This window comes from Trichechus manatus, unplaced genomic scaffold (assembly GCF_000243295.1).
Source record: "Trichechus manatus latirostris isolate Lorelei unplaced genomic scaffold, TriManLat1.0 scaffold00019, whole genome shotgun sequence".
NCBI lineage: Eukaryota > Metazoa > Chordata > Mammalia > Sirenia > Trichechidae > Trichechus > Trichechus manatus.
In genome coordinates, this window is record NW_004443955.1 from 14,335,681 (window position 1) to 14,355,054 (window position 19,374).

At 44.2% G+C, this 19,374-nt stretch overlaps 1 protein-coding gene across 1 annotated transcript in view; it reads left to right on the forward strand.

Moving 5' to 3' along the window:
- Window positions 1-19,374, forward strand: part of TTC23 (tetratricopeptide repeat domain 23) — a 109,426-nt gene that overhangs the window by 59,380 nt on the left and 30,672 nt on the right. The window contains exon 7 of the mRNA XM_023727808.1: window positions 13,170-13,297. Coding sequence (XP_023583576.1) covers window positions 13,170-13,297 — 128 coding nt within the window. The remainder of the gene's footprint in view (window positions 1-13,169; window positions 13,298-19,374) is intronic.

The window sequence follows — 19,374 nt, forward strand, 5'->3', positions numbered from 1 at the left end:
AGATTAAAATGCAATGGTACCAAAGCCAAGTACATTTCAGTGTAAACCTTCGGGAGGCAGAGCCCGCTGAGTGTAGGCGGCCTTGTTTGGAAGTGGCCCCATCGGCGGCCTGAGGAGCTCGAAGGTCAAGAGGCTCTGGCAGGCTGAGGAGCTGATGGCAGACAGCGGCCAGGATGGGCTCTGTCCCTTCGGAGTCTCGGGGGCAGGGGAGGGTGGGGTCCCTAGCTACATAGACCGGTCTCGGCAGTGTGGGTTGCTGTTCTGCATATAAGTCCCTATGCACAAATAAATGCACCTCTGCAGACCCCACTGGTCCTAGCTTTAACCCATTCTTGACACCAAACCAAACCCATTGCCGTTGAGTCGATTCCGACTCATAGTGACCCTACAGGACAGAGTAGAATTGCCCCATAAGGTTTCCAAGGAGCGGCTGGTGGATTTGAACTGTCGACCTTTTGGTTAGCAGCCAAGATGTTAACCAGTGCACCACCAGCACTCCATCCTTGACACAGTAGACATGAAATATGTAAGTGTCTGAAGCGAAGCACTGAGTCTCCCAAAGGCTCCTGTTTAACCTTACCCAGCCTCCCTGCTCTCAGTTCTCCTCTTGGGCCTGCCTCTCAGCTTGCCCCGTGCTGGCCCTGCCCTCCCCTCCCCCACTCCTTGCTCAGTGACTGGTCACTTTTGCTCTTTGGGCTCCGTGTGTCTCAGAAAGACCATAAGTCAGACGGACCCTGGCATCCACATGCCCAGCTCCATGGGGCTCCTGACAAGTAGTATGGCCATCCAGGAGCAGCTGCAGTCAGCTCTCTTTCCCTTCCCTAGCTGCCCCTGCCGCCTCCCCACCCAGCTGCACCTGGCCTCCAGGGTGGGGCTTGGGCAGTCCTGCTGGTGGACAGTGAGCTTGAACCACAGCTGGCTCTGCCCCACCCAGCCCTCTCTTTCCTCCTCTTCCTTCCACTCACCACCAGCCTTCCCACTGCCCCTCGAGCCCTGTCTGTCAGAGACCCTTCCTCAGCCCGTACTCGGGCTCATTTCTTACTACAGAATGCCCGGCCTGCCTGAGCTTCACCGGCCTCTGAGCTGCAGGCCAGATGTTGGTATTCATGCCGGCTGTGTGCCCACGGAGTCCAAGGGAGAGGGGAGAGCCGCAGCTGAGTGCAGGGGGTGAGGCCGAGAGACGGGGAGGGAAGACACCTGTTCTCCGTCTCCCACCAGCGTTAGTGGGGCTGCCTCTGACAAGGCACCTTAGGGCTCATCCCATCTACAGGATTAGGGGTCATAGATGAGCCATGCCCAGGATCACTCAGCAAGCTAGAGACAAAGCATGGCTAGAACAGAGCCCTGGGTACTTCGAACTTACCACACCCTGGAACCAGAGACTGCGGAGCAAAGTGGCCCTGTGGGCGCCCCAGCCCCCAGAGGTACAGGGGGCTGAGGGGCAGCCCTTGGAGCCCGCAGAGGATTCCCTTTATTCTGCACCCAGAGTCCATGCTTCATTCCTTTCCTGGTGAGGGTAAAACACATGAGCTTTATAAGAACCACTTTCATGAGGCTCAGGTTTTTCACTCTTGTGAACATTTCTCAGGCAAGTCTGCTATTCATACACTGACTTGACTTTAAAAAGGATTTTTGAAGCAGCTTATAGAAGGTGCAGATACTTCAACAAGACAAGCACTTGGAGCAGTAAGCTCTGAGGTTCCTGGAAGTGGGGCGGCTATAGGAGTGACCCTGTGTCGGGCACTGGGTCTAGAGGGCTCCTGGACCACTCGCTGTTGGGGAGGACACGGAGGGCAGGCAGATTCTAGCGATGACTGAGCCCTCACTGGGCTCTCAGTGCCAGGCTCTGGGCAGGTCCTTCATGACCCATCTTCCAGGCCTGCCACCATCTTAGTCACCACCCTTCACTGACCAGAGATGGTCAGAGACTGCTCAGACCACTCAGCAGTTAGCAGCATCCACCGCCCCCAGAAGCTGTGTCGCAGGCCCACCGGGTGGCTGTACAAGTGTCCTCCTGAAGAGTTCTCCCCCGTGGGTCACTGAGGGCCTGTTGGTCACCCCCAGCAGTGAGGAGAGGGCCTGTCCCAGATGCTGTCACCCGCAGGCTCCCCTCGCCAGTAGGCGCCCAGGGCTGCGGCTTGTGCACAGCGGGAGCAGCCCCCAGCAGGGTCTAAGCAGAGCCAGTCTGTTTGTTTGCTGGGTGTCTGAGCTCCTCTGGGTTAATGCCAGGCTGGGATTTGAGAGCTTCCATTTATAAATTCCCTGGGCTTCTTAGTGCTTTTGCATTTAGTACAGAGCAGAGACTGTTTCCCAAGACTGTTGCAAAAGATAATTGTCCTGTTGTACATGGGGGCTGCTCTCTTAATGACAGCTGTCCTCACTGCTCCAAGCCTCCTGCATTAGGACAGCCTCGGGAGAGTGAGCCCAGGTTGTTTTAATTAAAAGCCCCCTGACCTCCAGGGTGCCAGATTTCGATCCCACCTTCCCCTTGCCCTTTGAATGAAGCCTTGTTCTTTTGCCTGTATATGTACATCTGCAGCAGAGTCCATGGCACCTCTGGGAATGGCATGGCTCTGAGTCCCCAAATGCCCCCCTGAGAGACATGGAGCCAGGTGGTGATGCCGTGGCCACTTTGCACACAGGCCACGATTCCTCTCTTGCTCTAACTCACAGACCACCTGAGCATTCTGTTGGAGTGAAAACGGGGAAGATTAATGACCTGGGACACCTGTGCTGTGCATGACACGCTAAGTCACGTGCCTGTGTTTTACAAAATGGCCTCATCTTTTGCTGAGGCTGTCATTATCAGGTTGCAGGTGATTCTGGACTGGTTTTTAAAGTTAAGAATGGCCGTGCATGTTGTTGTTGTTGTTAGGTGCCATCAAGTCGGCTCCAACTCATAGTGACCCTGTGTACACCAGATGAAACACTGCCCAGTCCTGTGCCATCCTCATGATCGTTGTTATGCTTGAGCCCATTGTTGCAGCCACTGTGTCAATCCATCTTGTTGAGAGTCGTCTTCTTCTTTTTTGCTGACCCTTACTTTACCAAGCATGATGTCCTTTTCCAGGGACTGGTCCCTCCTGATAACATGTCCAAAGTACGTGAGACGAAATCTCACCATCCTCGCTTCTAAGGAGCATTCTGGCTGTACTTCTTCCAAGACAGATTTGTTTCTTCTTCTGACAGTCCATGGTATATTCAGTATTCTTTGCCAACACCATTACTCAAAGGCAGCAGTTCTTCTTCCATCTTCCTATTCATTGTCCAGCTTTTGCATGCATATGAGGTGATTGAAAATCCCATGGCTTAGGTCAGGCACACCTTAGTCCTTAAAGTGACATCTTTGCTTTTTAACACTTTAAAGAGGTCTTTTGCAGCAGATTTGCCCAGTGTAATGCATCGTTTGATTTCTTGAATGCTGCTTCCATAGGTGTTGATTGTGGCTCCAAGTAAAATGAAGTCCTTGACAACTTCAGTCTTTTCTCCATTTATCATGATGTTGTTGCTTATTTAGTCCAGTTGCAGGATTTATAAGATGTATAAGAGCACTCAAATTGCTGTCTCATTGTGAACCCACACCCAGCTGGGTGTGAACTCACACCTAGCTTCAGGGCCAAAGTAGGCATACCACCCCAGGGCTATGACTTCCTGTCCCTCCAGAAATTCTGTTGTCACTTGTCCCAGATGGACATGAGGTACCCACCCTGGAGTGTTGTCTCAGAGCGAAAGTTCTGCTTATCAGGAATTCCACTCCTCTGCTGCATGACTTGCAGGTCAGAGCACACTCAGCCCCAGATCCCTCCTGCATCCCTTCACCCAGTGGTCTTTACAAGAAGGGTTCATCTCCAGGCTCAGAAGCATCTTCACTGGTAAAGGAAGGCTAAGTTATATTCTTTGATTAATTCCCAATTAGCCATAAAATTAAAATATCAAGAGTACTCCAGTCCTGAATATTTTCTTTAATTTCCAGACACAGTGTTCATCTGTGTAGTACTTTTAATCAACAAAATAAATACCATATCATCCTCAACATTTGCTGTCATAAGATATCAAAGAAGCCAAAGTTAATACTTAGTTTGAGCATTAAGTCCATAAGGTTCACTCCCATCAGCCAGTTTCGAGTAAAAGAGATGATGTAATATTTGCAAAGTGGTAGAATTTTCTCCTCCCAAGAGAAAAATTTGAGTAATACTCCAGAAACGCAGCTTCTGGTTTGGCAGTGGACAGACTCTCCCCTCTTCCACCCCAAAGAGAGAGCCAGGGATCCAGTTCAATTGATTTTTTTCTGTCCAGCTACAAATTCTGTCGATGTACTGCTACAACCACTTTTGAATGATCTTCAGCAAAATTTTACTTGTGAGTGATATTAGCAATATTGTCCAGTGATTTCCACATTCTACTGGATCACCTCTCTTTGGAATGGGCACAAATATGGAGCTCTTCAGTTGGTTGGCCAGGTATCTGTCTTCCAAATTTCATGGCACAGACAAGTAAGCACTTCCAGTGCTGCATCCATTTGTTAAAACATCTCAGTTGGTATTCCGTCAGTTCCTGGAGCCATGTTTTTCACCAATGTCTTCAGTGCAGCTTGGATTTCTTCCTTCAGTACCATCGGTTCTTGATCATATGTTGCCTCCTGAAATGGTTGAACATTGAACAAGTCTATTTGGTACAGTGACTCTGGGTATTCCTTCCATTTTCTTTTGATGTTTCCTGTGTTGTTTAATATTTTCCCCGTAGAATCCTTCAGTGTTTCAACTCGAGGCTTGAATTTTCTCTTTCAGCTTGAGATAAGCCAAGTGTGTTCTTCCCTTTTGGTTTTCTAACTTAGGTTTTTGTGCATTTCACTATAATACTTTACTTTGCCTCCTCGAGCTACCCTTTGAAATCTTCTGTTCAACTCTTTCACGTCATCATTTCTTTAGGTTTAGCTATTCTATGTTCAAGAGTAAATTTCAGAATCTCTTCTGACATCAATTTTGGTCTTTTGCTTCTTTCCTGTCTTTTTAATGACCTCTGGCTTTCTTCATGTATGACGTCCTTGATGTCATTCCACAACTCTTCTGGTCTTTGGTCATTAGTGTTTAGTGAGTCAAGTCTATCTTGACATGGTTTCTAAATTCAGGACCCAAGATCATACTTGAGTTCTAGTGGGCATGTTCTAATTTTCTTCAGCTTCAACTTGAACTTGCATATGAGCAGTTAATGGTCTGTTCTACAGTTAGCCCCTGGCCTTGTTCTGACTGATGGTATTGAGCTTTTCCATTGTCTCTTTCCACAGATTTAGTCAGTTTGATTCCTGTGTATTCCATCTGGTGAGGTCCACATGTATAGTCACCGTTTATGTTGGTGAAAAAAGGTATTTGCAATGAAGAGGTCGTTGGTCTTACAAAATTCTATTATGCGATCTCCAGTGTGGTTTCTATCACCAAGGCCATATTTTCCAACTACGGTTCCTTCTTCTTTGTTTCCAGCTTTTGCATTCCAATTACCAGTAATTATCAATGCATCTTGCTTGCATGTTTGATTGATTTCAGACTGCAGAAGTTGGTAAAAATCTTCAATTTCTTCATCTTTGGTATTGGTGGTTGGTGTGTAAATTTGAGTAGTCATATTAATTGGTCTTCCTTGTAGGCGAATGAATATTATTCTATCACTTAAACACTTCACATGTAACACTTAAATATGTGTGAATGAGTTAGGAATCCCTAACTCACCACCTTGACAATAGGTCTCAGGAAGGGTTGGGGGTGGGGCATGATGAGACCTTGAAACAAACTACTGCCCCCTACCCTCTGAGGGCTGATGTTTGTTAGCAGGGTTAAAGAAGTATCTTTATGCGTTGGCACCAAGGTGTCTGACCTCCCCGCCTCCTAGGGTGGTCAGGCAGAAAAAATCTACATTGCATAATGTGTAGCATGTCACCTAGTCTTTGGGATATAAAAATGGCTGGGGGAGGGATTTTCACTGTCCCTTCAGTATGGTGCTAGGTGGAAGCACATATAGCAGAAGTTTTCAGTCCACCTAACTAAGCCTACCTGGCCTGGGGGAATTGGCAGAAGGTGGGTTCCCTTTTAGGTCTCACCTACAGTACAGAGTGAGGTGCAGGTGTAGAAGACTCATCATCTCCTTTCAGATAGCCTTTTCAAGCAGAGGGGACACAGACTCAGAAATGGGTCTGCATTGTTCTGGTGTGCTGTCTGCTTCTTGTTGTAAGTAATAAACACTACTTTCCATGAGCTAGTGCTCTGGGGGCCTCTCGTGTGTTCAGGCTCTGATCGGAAGGACACAATATTCATGGAGGAATCACTATTATTGATTGGTTCCCTTTTTCTAGTGCCTTTTGGCTATTTAGAAATCTGGGACGGCCTGTGAGTGCATTGCAAAGCCCATAACCACATTATCAAAACTGACTCTAAAATTAAAATGGTTAAACATTTATTGAACACCGACTGTGTGTCAGGCATGTTATCGGTTATTTACGTGTATTAATCCATTTAATGCTTGCAGCAGTGCCATGAGGGGGGTACTATAATGTCATGTACTGTAGTGCAATGGTCCCCCTTTTTCACATGAGGATACTGAGGCCAATGAAGTGAAGCACAGCTGGAAGGTGGCCCAGCCAGAACCTGTTCCCAGGCAACCTGGCTCCAGAGCTGCCTTCTCTACCACTCGCTCTGCTGCCTCCAAGAAAGAACATCACAGTCTGCATGGTCTGGTCCCACTTCCTTTCCTCTGTGTGTTCTGCAGAGCTTGCTTTTTGCGCTGGTGACCTTTAGATAATTCTGGCCTCTTGGAAGCACCTGGCATTTATATCATAGCATAAGAAAAATACATTCAGGGGATGATGCTTTGGAAAAGATATTAGAACAGATGAAACACTATCTGGCCTAATCAAGAAAACAGAAAGTACAAAGACAAAATTAGAAGAGATAAAGAGGAAATAACCAAATATAGAGGAAATTTAAAGGGGCAGAAGATAATGTTGAAAAAATAGAGGGTCAGTGAAAATGAGAAAACCCACAATGAAATGGATTGACCCAATAGCCGTAACAATGGACTCAAACATACCAACAATCATGAAACTGGCACAGGACCTGGCAACATTTCATTCTGTTATACGTACATAAGGTCGCCTTGAGTGGGAGCTGACTGGTTGGCAACTAAGTACAACATATGTCATAAATTTGAGATTTCCAGGTGGAAATGTCAAGTAGGCCACTATTTATATGGGTCATAATCTTCCCCAGCAAACTTTATGTGCTTGTCATGTATCACCATGAGGTCATCACCAGCAGGGTCTTCAAAGGTCTCATGTATCCTGAGTATGCTGGGGTAAGAAAACAGCAGATTTTCCTCTACTGGAAGAGGGGTCAGCAAACTATGGCCCATGGGCTAAATCCAACCTACCCCCTGGTTTTGTAAATAAAGTTATATTGGAATACAGTTACACTCATTCATTTACAGATTATCTAAGGCTGCTTTTGTTTTACAATGGCAGAGTAGAGTAGCTGCCACAGAAACTGTATGGCCTGCGAAGCCATATGGCTTTTACGGAGAAGTTTGCCAATCCCTGTGCTAGAACCCTATAATTTTCCCGGTTCTAGACTAGTTTCTGTATTAATTTCTTTGTTCAGGATTTCCAAACCAAGTAGCTATAAATTCAGACCTTACACATAGGCATGCCCCAAGTATGGTGGCCCAGCTTCTTTCACATCATCTTTTGCTAGCCACGGCCTCTGGGTGGATAGCCTTGAGGTCCTGCCTTGGGCCAGTGCAATTGTTCTTATCCTCATTTTAGGGATTCCTGGCTTTATTAGTTTTCTATTGCTGAGTAACAAAGTATAACTTAAACACCACCTGTTAGCTCACAGTTATGTAGGTCAGAGCCTGCCATGGTAAGACTGGGTTCTCTACTTGGGCTAAAGTCAAGGTGTCAGCCAGCTGCATTCTAATCTGGAGTTCAGAGTCATTTTTCAAGCTTATTCCTGTTATTAGCTGTTATGGATTGAATTGTGTCCCCCTATAGTGGTTAAAATCCCATTTGGGAATGGGTTTTCTTTGTTAAGTTGATGAGGCAGTATTGGTGTAGGGTGTATCTTGAGTCAGTCTCTTTTGAGATAAAAAAGGAGTAGATTAAGTGAGCAGAGATTGGGAAAGATAGATGCCAAGCTACATAAAGATCTCCGAGGAACCAAGGAACAAGGACCTTCCCCCAGAGCTAATAGAGAGAAAACCTTCCTCTAGAGCTGGTGCCCTGAATTTGAACTTCTAGCCTCCTAAACTATGAGAAAATAAATTTCTATTTGTTAAAGCCACTCAGTTGTGGTATTTATGTTGTAGCAGCACTAGATAACTAAGACAGAATTCAGTACCAAAAAGTGGGGTACTGCTATAACAAATGCCTAAAATGTGGAAGTGGTTTTGGAATTGGGTAATGGGTGGAGGCTTGAAGAGTGTAAGAGTGCCTAATAGTAAAAGCCTAGATTGCCTTGAAGAGACTGTTGGTAAAATTATGGATATCAAAGGCAATTCTGGTGAGGGGTCACTCAGAAGGAAGTGAGGAGAGCCTTAGAGAAAGTCTCTATCACCTTAGAGAATACAAATGACGCCATCAACAGAATGTTGCTGGAAATGTGGATGTTAAATGTGCTTCTGGTGAAGTTTTGAAAGAAAATGATGAACATGTGATTGGACAATAGAGGAGGGATGATGCTTTTTATGCAGTGGCAAAGAACTTACCTGAATTATGTTAAAATGTTTGGTGGAAGGTAATAGTTGTAAGTGATGAACTTGGATATGTGGCTGAGGAGATTTCTAAGCAAGATCTTAAAGGGGCCCTGTAGTTTCTCCTTGCCAGTAACAGTAAAATGCAAGAGAAAAGAGATGGACTTAAAAATGAACTGTGCACACTAACTAGGTAGTAGACAAGAATTATCTTAGATGAAGAGAAGGACAGCACACACCACAGGGGAAGTCAGCACAACTGGACTAAACCAAAGCTAAGAAGTTTCCTCAATACAACCAAACACTTCAAGGGACAGAGTAGCAGGGGTCAGGGTCTGGGGACCATGGTTTCGGGACATCTAGGTCAATTGGCATAACAAAGTTTATTAAAATATTCTGCACCCCACTTTGGTGGGTGGCGTCTGGGGTCTTAAAAGCTAGTGAGCAGCCATCTAAGATGCATCAATTGGTCCCAATCCACCTAGAGTAAAGGAAAATGAAGAACACCAAAGACACAAGGAAAGTATTAGTCCAAGAGACAGAAAGGGTCACATAAACCACAGACTCCATCAGCCTGAGACCGGAAGAACTAGATGGTACCCGGCTGCCACCAATGACCACCCTGACAGGGAATATAACAGAGTCCATGAAGAAGCAGGAGAAAAGTGGGGTGCAGAACTCAAATCCTAGTAAAAATACCAGACTTAATGGTCTGACTGAGACTGGAGGGACCCCGGAAGACCTGGCCCCTGGACTCTCCATTAGCCGAAAACTAAAACCATTCCCGAAGCCAACTCTTCAGACAAAGATTAGACTGGACTATGGGATATAAAATGATACTCGTAAAGAGTGTGCTTCTTAGCTCAAGTAGATACATGAGACTAAATGAGCAGCTTCTGTCCAGAGGTGAGATGAGAAGGCAGAGAGGGTCAGGAGCTGGTTGAATGGACACAGGAAATGCGGGGTGGAAGGGAGGAATGTGCTGTCACAGTGTAGGGAGAGCAACTAGGGTCACATAACAATGTATGTATAAATTTTTATATGAGAGACCAACTTGAATTGTAAATGTTCACAACAATAAAAAAAAATGAACTGTGCAAAACAAAAACAGAACTTAAAGAGCTGGAAAATTCTGTTGTACAAATTAAGAACAACACATGTCCTAGACTCTTCACCAAGGATGTGGCTACACAATCTTTTGTTAAAGAGATTAAGTGTCTGACTGATGGATCTAACCAACTACCATGGCAGAAAATGCATCAGCTTAGACTGAAAGGGACAGAGATAGAATGAAAGGAAGGAAAGCTGTCTGCTTGTTGGAGTTCTACAGACAGAAAACAGGCCAAAGGAGCTACATCTGTTGTCCTCCAAGAAAAGAAAAGAAAATGACCATGCCTGGAGAAGTTTGAATTAGCAGAACCATTCAAAGGAGCACAGGAAGCAGGACTGTCTCAGTTTCAAAGGATGGAACCACAGCCTCCAGGTTTCAAAGAGTGGAGCCATACCCTCCTAAATTTCAGAAAGTCAGATCTTCGTCAGCTCAGTTCTGCAGTGTGGCGCTGCCATTCAGTTTGGCCTAGAGGATGGAGCTGCTGCCCAAAGCTGAGGGGGCGAGGCTGCTATGCCCAAGGGACAGAAGAACAGGGCATACCAGGGCTGTGGGGGTGAGGTCACCACTTGCATGGACTAGGAGAATGGGGCTGCCAAAAGCCCAGGGAGCAGAGTTTCTGTCCCAGTAGGCCTGGAAGGCAGGGCTGAAGCCCAGAGCAGAGGGGCCTCCACCCAGAATCTAGAGAGCATGGCCAACACCCAGAGTCTGGAGGGCAGGGCCATTGCCCAGATGGTCCTGGAGAACAGAGAATTATTTTTAAGCCTTGAGAGCTAATGTAATTTGTTCTACTGGGTTTTGGACTTGTTTGGTGTCCATTATCCCTTCTTTCCCTCCCATTTCTCCTATTAGTAAAGGAAATGTCTACCTTCTCCCTGTTCCACAATTGTACTTTGGGAGCAGATAACTTGTATTCTAGATTTCACAGATTCACAGATGAAGAGGAATTTTGTTCCAGGATGAAATATACTTAAAGTCTCACCCATATTTGATTTAGATGATTCAGAAGATGAGACTTTGGAGTTGGAGTTGGAGTTGATTTAAGACTTTTGGGATAATGTGATGGGGTGAATGTGTTTTGCATGTGGAAAGAACATAATTTTGGGGGGCTAAAGGGTGGTATGTTATAGATTGAGATGTGTCCTTCAAAAATGTAAATCCTAACCCCTATAGTGGTTATAATCCCATTTGGGAAGGGATTTTCTTTGCTATGTTAATGAGACAGTATTAGTGTAGAGTGTGTCTTGTGTCAATCTCTTTTGAGATATAATAGGAGTAGACTAACTGAGCAGATTAGCAGAACTCAGTTCCTTAGGGTTGTAGGACTGAAGTCCCCATTTTCTTGCTGACTATTGGCTGGGGACCTCTCCCAGGTCCTACAGGCTTCTCTCCAGTTCTTGGACCGTGGCCCTCTCCACCTCAGCAAAGGATAACCTCCCTGATGTCAGATCCTTCTCATGCTTTGAATCTCTGACTTCCTCTTCTGCCACCAGCCAGAGAAAACTCTCTGCTTTTAAAGGACTCATGTGATTAATTGGGCCATCAGCTAATTTCCCTTTCTTAAAGTCGACTGTGCCACATAACAACCTAATCACAGGAATATCTCATTATATTCACAAGCTCCACCCTCAGTCAAAGGGAAGGGGATTATACAAGAGTGAGGGTCATTGGGAGTCATCTTAGAATTGTGCCTACCACAGGCAGAATTGTCAAGAGCTCCATTCAGCTGCCTACCATTCTCAGGCCTTAGGCCTCATCTCCACCTCTTCTAGAACATAATTTTTGTGTGTGTGTGTGCTTTAGGTGAAGGTTTACAGAGCATATTAGTTTGTCATCAAACAATACACATATTGTTTTGCGACATTGGTTGCCAACCCTGCAACGTGTAAATACTCTCCCCTTCTCAACCTTTCGCCATTTCCATTCGTCTAGCTTTCCTGTCCCTTCCTGCCTTCACGTCCTTGCCCCTGAGCCAGTGTACCCATTTAATCTTGTATACATGGTTGAGCTATGTGTATTATTGTTTGTTTCATGGGCCTGTCTAATCTTTGGCTCAAGGGTGAACCTCAGGAGTGACTTCAGTACTAAGTCAAAAGGGTGTCCAGGGGCCATACTCTCAGGGTTTCTCCGGTCTTTGTCAGACCAGTAAGTCTGATCATTTTTTGTGAATTAGAATTTTGTTCTACATTTTTCTCCAGTTCTGTCCAGGACCCTCTATTGTGATCCCTGTCAGAGCAGTCTGTGGTGGTAGCTGGGCACCATCTACTTGTGCTGGACTCAGTCTGGTGGAGGCTGTGGTAGTTGTGCTCCATTAGTCTTTTGGACTAATCTTTCCCTTGTGTCTTTGGTTTTCTTCAATCTTCCTTGCTCCAGATAGGATGGGACCAGCAGATGTATCTTAGATGGCCACTTACAAGCTTTTAAGACCCCAGATGCTACTCACCAAATTCAGATATAGAACATTTTCTTTATAAACTGTGTTATGCCAATTGAGCTAGACATCCACTGGGGCCATTGTCCCCAGCCCTCAGCCCAGTAACTTGGTACCTAAGGGAGTTTTGGATGTGTCTATGAAGCCTCTATGGCTTTGCCTTGGTCATATTGTGCTGACTTTCCCAGTATTGTGTACTGTTTTACCCTTCACCAAATTTACCACTTATCTATTGTCTAGTTAATGTTTTTCCCTCCGTAATTTTTTCTAATACCCTCATAGACCATCCAACTTCAGCTCCTGCCCACTGCTCTGCCTTTAAGTTCCCTTTTCATTTTCAGTATCTGAGATTTTCCTTTTCTTGCTTTTAAGATTGGCATGTATTTAAACATATGTTTTTGTTATATTGTAACTAGTATGTTTATATGTTTGGAATTATTGGGGTTTCTTCCCTTAGCATGTGCCAACCATATATTCCAGAATTTTCATGTTATAAGTATATATTCCAAGATTACAGAGTCTATTAAAGTAAGTGGGCCCTTGGAGTTCTAACCTCGTGAGTAGCCACCAGAGTAAGAATGAATTACTGGTTAATCAGTTTGAAAACTTACTGATATGCCCAGATCTAGGGGGATAGTTCCTCCTTTTGCATTAACTTTGCTTACTCTGTTCCTGGGAAAGCTAAGATGAGTGAAAAACAAGGACAGTAAACTGCTGTATGCTTCTGAGACCTGAATCTTTTCTGATGAAATGGGCAGAAAGGATAGTCTTCTTAACTGATTTCTCTTGTCCAAATGCATATTATTTTCAAGTAGTTTGCCACTACTAAAATTATATTTATTCAACTACTCTTTCTAATCTGCAAGTAGTTTTCAAAGTTGTTATGATGCCTTTCTTCAGATGCGGCCGAGCAATATTTCCAAGAGAGCATGGCTAATCTGAAAGACTCTGGAGAGATGGGAAGAGCTAAATTTCTTTTAATTCAAGATGAATTTTGCCATTTCCTGAAAATCACTGGACAAGAAGAGGTGAGTTTGGATCAAAATTGACTAGTTATTAATGTGGGTGACTCCTTCACTCTGCAAACCTCTATTAAGCACCCTCTATGGAGCCCTGGTGGCACAGTGGTTAACAGCTCAGCTGCTAACCAAAAGTTTGGCAGTTTGAATCCACCAGCTGCTCCTTGGAAACCCTATGGGGCAGTTCTACTCTGTCCTAGAGGGTCGCTATGAGTTGGAATCGACTCGATAGCAACGGATTTGGTTTGGTCTTTTTGGTATGTACAAGGCAGAGTTCCTGGGTAGTGCCAACAGTTGTCATATTTGACTGCTAACTGAAAGGCTAGTGGTTCGAGTCCACCCAGAGGCACTTGAGAAGAAAAGCCTGGCGATCTATTTTCGAAAATTCAGCCACTGAAAACCCTATGGAGACAGTTCTACTCTGACACCCATGCGGTCACCATGAGTTGGAATTAACTTGACGACTGGCTTTAGTGCAAGGCATGTGCTAAGCTCTCAAGGGACCCAGGTAAATAAAGTCAAGTGGCTGCTCTCAGGCAGCTCCTAGCTAGTTGTTCTTAGGAAACTGGAAAACTGATTATGAGAATGTAAATATCATGTCCACCTAGAGAACTTGAGGACCCAGTGAGAGATTTTGCTTACCACCAGCCTGCAGTTCTGGCTGGGAAAAGTATGGTAGTCAGTGGTTTCTGATTCTTCTCTCCTTATTTCAGTAATGGTGGAATTTACATAGGTGGGATTTACATATCTCATGAGAACTGTGCAGAGCAGAAGTTACAGCTCACTGTCTTACTGTTCAACCATATAGGCATTACTCAGAAGGGACTCTAAACCAGAGTTTATATTCACTGGTAATTAAGCCCTTGGGAATTCCATGCAAAACCTAACTTTCAAGATGGGCATGTATTTAAAATATCAGAGAGCTACATACTGTGACTCAATTTACATATATTTCTTTCAACTCTGATGTATCAGGGCAAATCTTTGAGATTAAAAACTTATTTCCCTCTTGTTTTGTAGACTTCTTCTTCCACAGCCGGCTCCTGCCTCAAATGGTGTGTGTTTAAGGAACACAAACTAATCTAGACACATCCATGTTCCTCAGACCAGAGTAGGGCTAAAACAACCATAACAATTTGTGTTTCAGCATTTTTTTGCTTCACTCAACCAACTAGAGAGGGACCTTCCGGGGGGCCCAGTTCTTCCGCACATATCTCTAGAAGTTATGACCTCTGTTCCAGCCACTTAATCCCACTTCAGGGTAGGGCCAGCTTTTGTTTCCTCTCCATGGAAAGCGCCTCCCTTTCCATCCTGTGGCTAATGCTTATCCATCCTTCCGGTCTCGCCAGCTTCCCTGTGTTCCCCAGTCTTAGTTAGATTCTCTCCATTATTTTTCCTCCTAGAATGTTGATTTGTACAATAATGCATTTGTAAGTATTTATGTATGTGCCTGTTTAATGCCTGTCTCCCAACCAGCCTGAGTTCCATGGGAACAGGGCTCAAGTGGAGGGAGTGACCGAGGTGGTGATGGTGGTGGGGAGTAGCTGTATGGGCACTAGGCTGTAGGCTGGCTGACTCCCACAGGGCATCCACCTTCCCCTTTCCTAATATGGCTTTCTACTGTCATGTTAGCTTCTGAGGCAACTGTCACAGTGTCACATGTGCTACATCTCACTGCTCCTACCCAAGCCACCCAAATCAGTGTGTTGATCTGATGGCGCTTCTCACTCTCCCAGGCTGCCTTCGGAGATGTTAGCAAACCAGCTGTTTTCATTCTAGGGCCACTGCCAACGCATAGCATTCCCTTGTAAGAATGGAAAATGCTGCCCCTTGCTTAGGTGGACGCAGCCTATGCCAGACAAGCACATTGCTTGGAGAGCAGGACATGGGCTGGATTTCAGTGTTCACTCATCTTCCTGCCAGGGCCCGTGTGCATGGCACAACCTGCCCAGCCACACAAGGTCACCTTGTACCACCCTCATCCTTTGGGCTCCAGACCTCTTGCCTTGGGTTCTAGCAGGAATCAGCCAACAGTGTTGGGCCATAGAACAGCATGGTCCGCCCTCGACTATTGCAGATGTGATCGCAAGCTACATGTGGGCTAGAACTCTGCTCCAGCAATCAGGAGATTTGGGGGGAATGTCCTAGTAGAAGCACTGGAGCAACACTCTGATAGAAATTAAAACAAAAATTTTATTGAAGGAATAATTTCATTACATGGAATGGAGAACATGTGGCGTTCAAACAGGCTGTAGTGCGTATTCTGCTTTATATGCAGAACATTGGGGTATTTAACAGGCAGAGTAAACACAGGCAGACAGTTGCACAGCAAAGCAAATGCAGGGGAAGGAAGGCAAATTTACAAGGGGTGGTTAAACTACAAACTTAACATCGATTTCTAGCCTAAGACAAATCTCTTACTCCTGATGCAATTTGACTAAGGCAGTATTCCTAAAATAAGATGTATAAACATTCTTGATGTGGAGGTTTAGTGATGGATTGCAGGCTGAGTCAACTTAATTGGAGTCCTTAAAATCTAAAATGGACCATTAATTAGGAAAGAATGAAGATTAAATCAGCTCTAAATCTAAAAGCTTTTTCTTCTCCTTTTTTAAAATTGTGCTTTAAATGAAAATTTACAGTTCAAGTTAGTTTCTCATACAAAACTTTGTACACACAATGCTGTGTGACCCTAGTTGCACTCCACATACTGTGACAGCACACTTCTCCTTTCTACCCTGGATTTCCCGTGTCCATTCAACCAGCTCCTGACCCTCTCTACCTTCTCATCTCACCTCCAGACAGGAGCTGCCCATTTAGACTCATGTATCTACTTGAACTAAGAAGCACACTCTTCACGAGTATCATTTTATGTCTTATGGTCCAGTCTAATCTATGTCTGAAGAGTTGGCTTTGGGAATGGTTTTAGTTTTTGGCTAATGGAGAGTCCAGGGGCCATGTCTTCCAGGGTCCCTCCAGTCTCGGTCAGACCATTAAGTCTGGTATTTTTACTAGAATTTGAGTTCTGCACCCCACTTTTCCCCTGCTCCATCAGGGACTCTGTTGCGTTCCCTGTCAGGGCGGTCATTGGTGGTAGCCGGGCACCATCTAGTTCTTCTGGTCTCAGGCTGATGGAGTCTGTGGTTTATGTGGCCCTTTCTGTTTCCTAGGCTAATACTTTCCTTGTATCTTTGGTGTTCTTCATTCTCCTTTACACCAGGTGGGTTGGGACCAATTGATGCATCTTACATGGCCACTCGCTAGGTTTTAAGACCCCAGACAACACTCACCAAAGTGGGATGCAGAACATTTTCTTAATAAACTTCATTATGCCAGTTGATCTAGATGTCCCCTGAAAGCATGGTCCCCAGACTCCTACCCCTGCTACTATGTCCCTTGAAGTGTTTGGTTGTATTCAGAAAACTTCTTAGCTTTTGGTTTAGTCCAGTTGTGCTGACTTCCCCTGTAGTGTGTGCCATCCTTCCCTTCACCTGAGATAATTCTCGTCTACTGGATCATATGGTACTTCTATTTCTAGCTTTTTAAGGAAGCACCAAATTGATTTCCAAAGTGGTTGTACCATTTTACATTCCCACCAACAGTGTATAAGTGTTTCAGTCTCTCCACAACCTCTCCAACATTTATTATTTTGTGTTTTTTGGGTTAATACTAGCCTTGTTGGGGTGACATGGTATCTCATTGTAGTTTTAATTTGCATTTTTCTAATGGCTAATGATTGTGAGCATTTCCTCATGTGTCTGTTAGCCGCCTGAATGTCTTCTTTGGTGAAGTGCCTGTTCATATCCTTTGCCCATTTCTTAATTGGGTAATTTGTCTTTTTGTTTTTGAGGTTTTGCAGTATCTTGTAGATTTTAGACATCAGACGCTGATCAGATTTGTTGTAGCCAAAAATTTTTTCCCAGTCTGTAAGTTGTCTTTTTACTCTTTTGGTGAAGTCTTTTGATGAACATGAGTGTTTGATTTTTAGGAGTTCCCAGTTATCTAGTTTCTCTTCTGGTGTTTGTGCATTGTTACTTATGGTTCGTATTGTGTTTATGCCATGTATTAGGGCTCCTACCATTGTCCCTATTTTTCCTTCCGTGATCTTTATTGTTTTAGATGTTATATTTAGGTCCTTGATCCATTTTGAGTTAGTTTTTGTGTACGGTGTGAGGTATGGGTTTTGTTTCAGTTTTCTGCAGATGGATATCCAGTTATGCCAGCACCATTTGTTAAAGAGACTGTCTTTTCCCCATTTAACGGACTTCGGGCCTTTGTCAAATATCAGCTGGTCATAGATGGATGAATTTATGTCTGGATTCTCAGCTCTGTTGCACTGGTCTGTGTATCTGTTGTTGTACCAGTACCAGGCTGTTTTGACTACCGTGGAGATATAATAGGTTCTAAAATCAGATAGTGTGAGGCCTCCTATTTTGTTCTTCTTCTTGAGTAATGCTTTACTTATCCGGGACCTCTTCCCTTTCCATATAAAGTTGGTGATTTGTTTCTCCATCTCCTTAAAAAAATGCCGTTGGAATTTGGATCAGGATTGCATTGTATCTGTAGATCGCTTTGGATAGAACTGACATTTTCACAATGTTGAGTCTTCCTATCCATGAGCAAGGTATGTTTTTCCACTTATGCAAGTCTCTTTTGGTTTCTTGCAGTAGTGTCTTGTAGTTTTCATCGTATAGGTCTTTTACGTCTGTGGTTAGATTTATTCCTAAGTGTTTTATCTTCTTGGGGTTTATTGTAAATGGTATTGATTTCCCCTTCAAAGTTGTCTTTGTTGGTGTAGAGGAATCCAAGTGCTTTTTGTATGTTCGTCTTGTATCTGAGACTTTGCTGAAATCTTCTATTAGTTCCAGTAGTTTTCTTATGGATTCTTTGGGGTTTTCTGTGTATAAGATCATATCATCTGCAAATAGAGATACTTTTACTTCTTCGCTACCAATTTAGTTGCCCTTTGTTTCTTTTTCTAGCCTAATTGCTCTGGCTAGGACCTCCAATGCTGAATAAGAGTGGTGATAAAGGGCATTCTTGTCTGGTTCCCGTTCTCAAGAGGAATGCTTTCAAACTCTCTCCATTTAGGATGTATTTCTAGCTTTTTAAGGAAGTGCCAAAGTGATTTCCAAACTGGTTGTACCATTTTACATTCCCACCAACAGTGTATAAGTGTTCCATTCTCTCTACAACCTCTCCAACATTTATTATTTTGTATTTTTTGGATTAATGCTAGCCTTTTTGGGATGAGATGGTGTCTCAGTCGTCTAGTGCTGGTATAACAGAAATACCACAAGTGGAGGGCTTTAGCAAAGAGAAGTTTATTCTCTTACAGTCCAGTAGGCTACAAGTCCAAGTTCAGGGTGTCAGCTCCAGGAAAATGCATTCTCCGTTGGCTCTGGAGGAAGGTCCGTGTCATCAATCTTCCTTTGGTCTGGGAGCTTCTCTGCACAGGAAACTCAGGTCCAAAGGATGCGCTCTGCTCCGGGCACTGCTTTTTTGGTGGTATGAGGTTCCCATGTGTCTCTGCTTGCTTCTCTGTTTTATATCTCAAAAGAGATTGGATTAAGACACTATCTAATCTTGTAAACCTCATCTGCATATCCTCATCACAGTGATAGAATTTGCAACACATGAGGAGATCACATATAACCTCATCATAGTGATAGAGTTTACAACACGTAAGGAAATCACGTCAGATGACACAATCATACAATGCTGGAAATCATGACCTAGCCAAGTTGCTGCACACGTTTTTTGGGGGACACAATTCAATCCATGACAGATGGTATCTCATTATAGGTTTGATTTACATTTTTCTAATGGCTAATGATCGTGAGCATTTCCTCATGTGTCTGTTAGCTGCTTGAATGTCTTCTTTGGTTAAGTACCTGTTCAGATCCTTTGACTATTTTTTAATTGGGTTATTTGTCTTTTTGTTGTTGAGGTTTTGCAGTATTTTGTAAATTTTAGAGATTAGGCCCTGATCGAATTTGTCATAGCCAAAAATTTTTTCCCAGTCTCTAGGTTGTCTTTTTACTCTTTTGGTGAAGTCTTTTGATGAGCATAAGTGTTTGATTTTT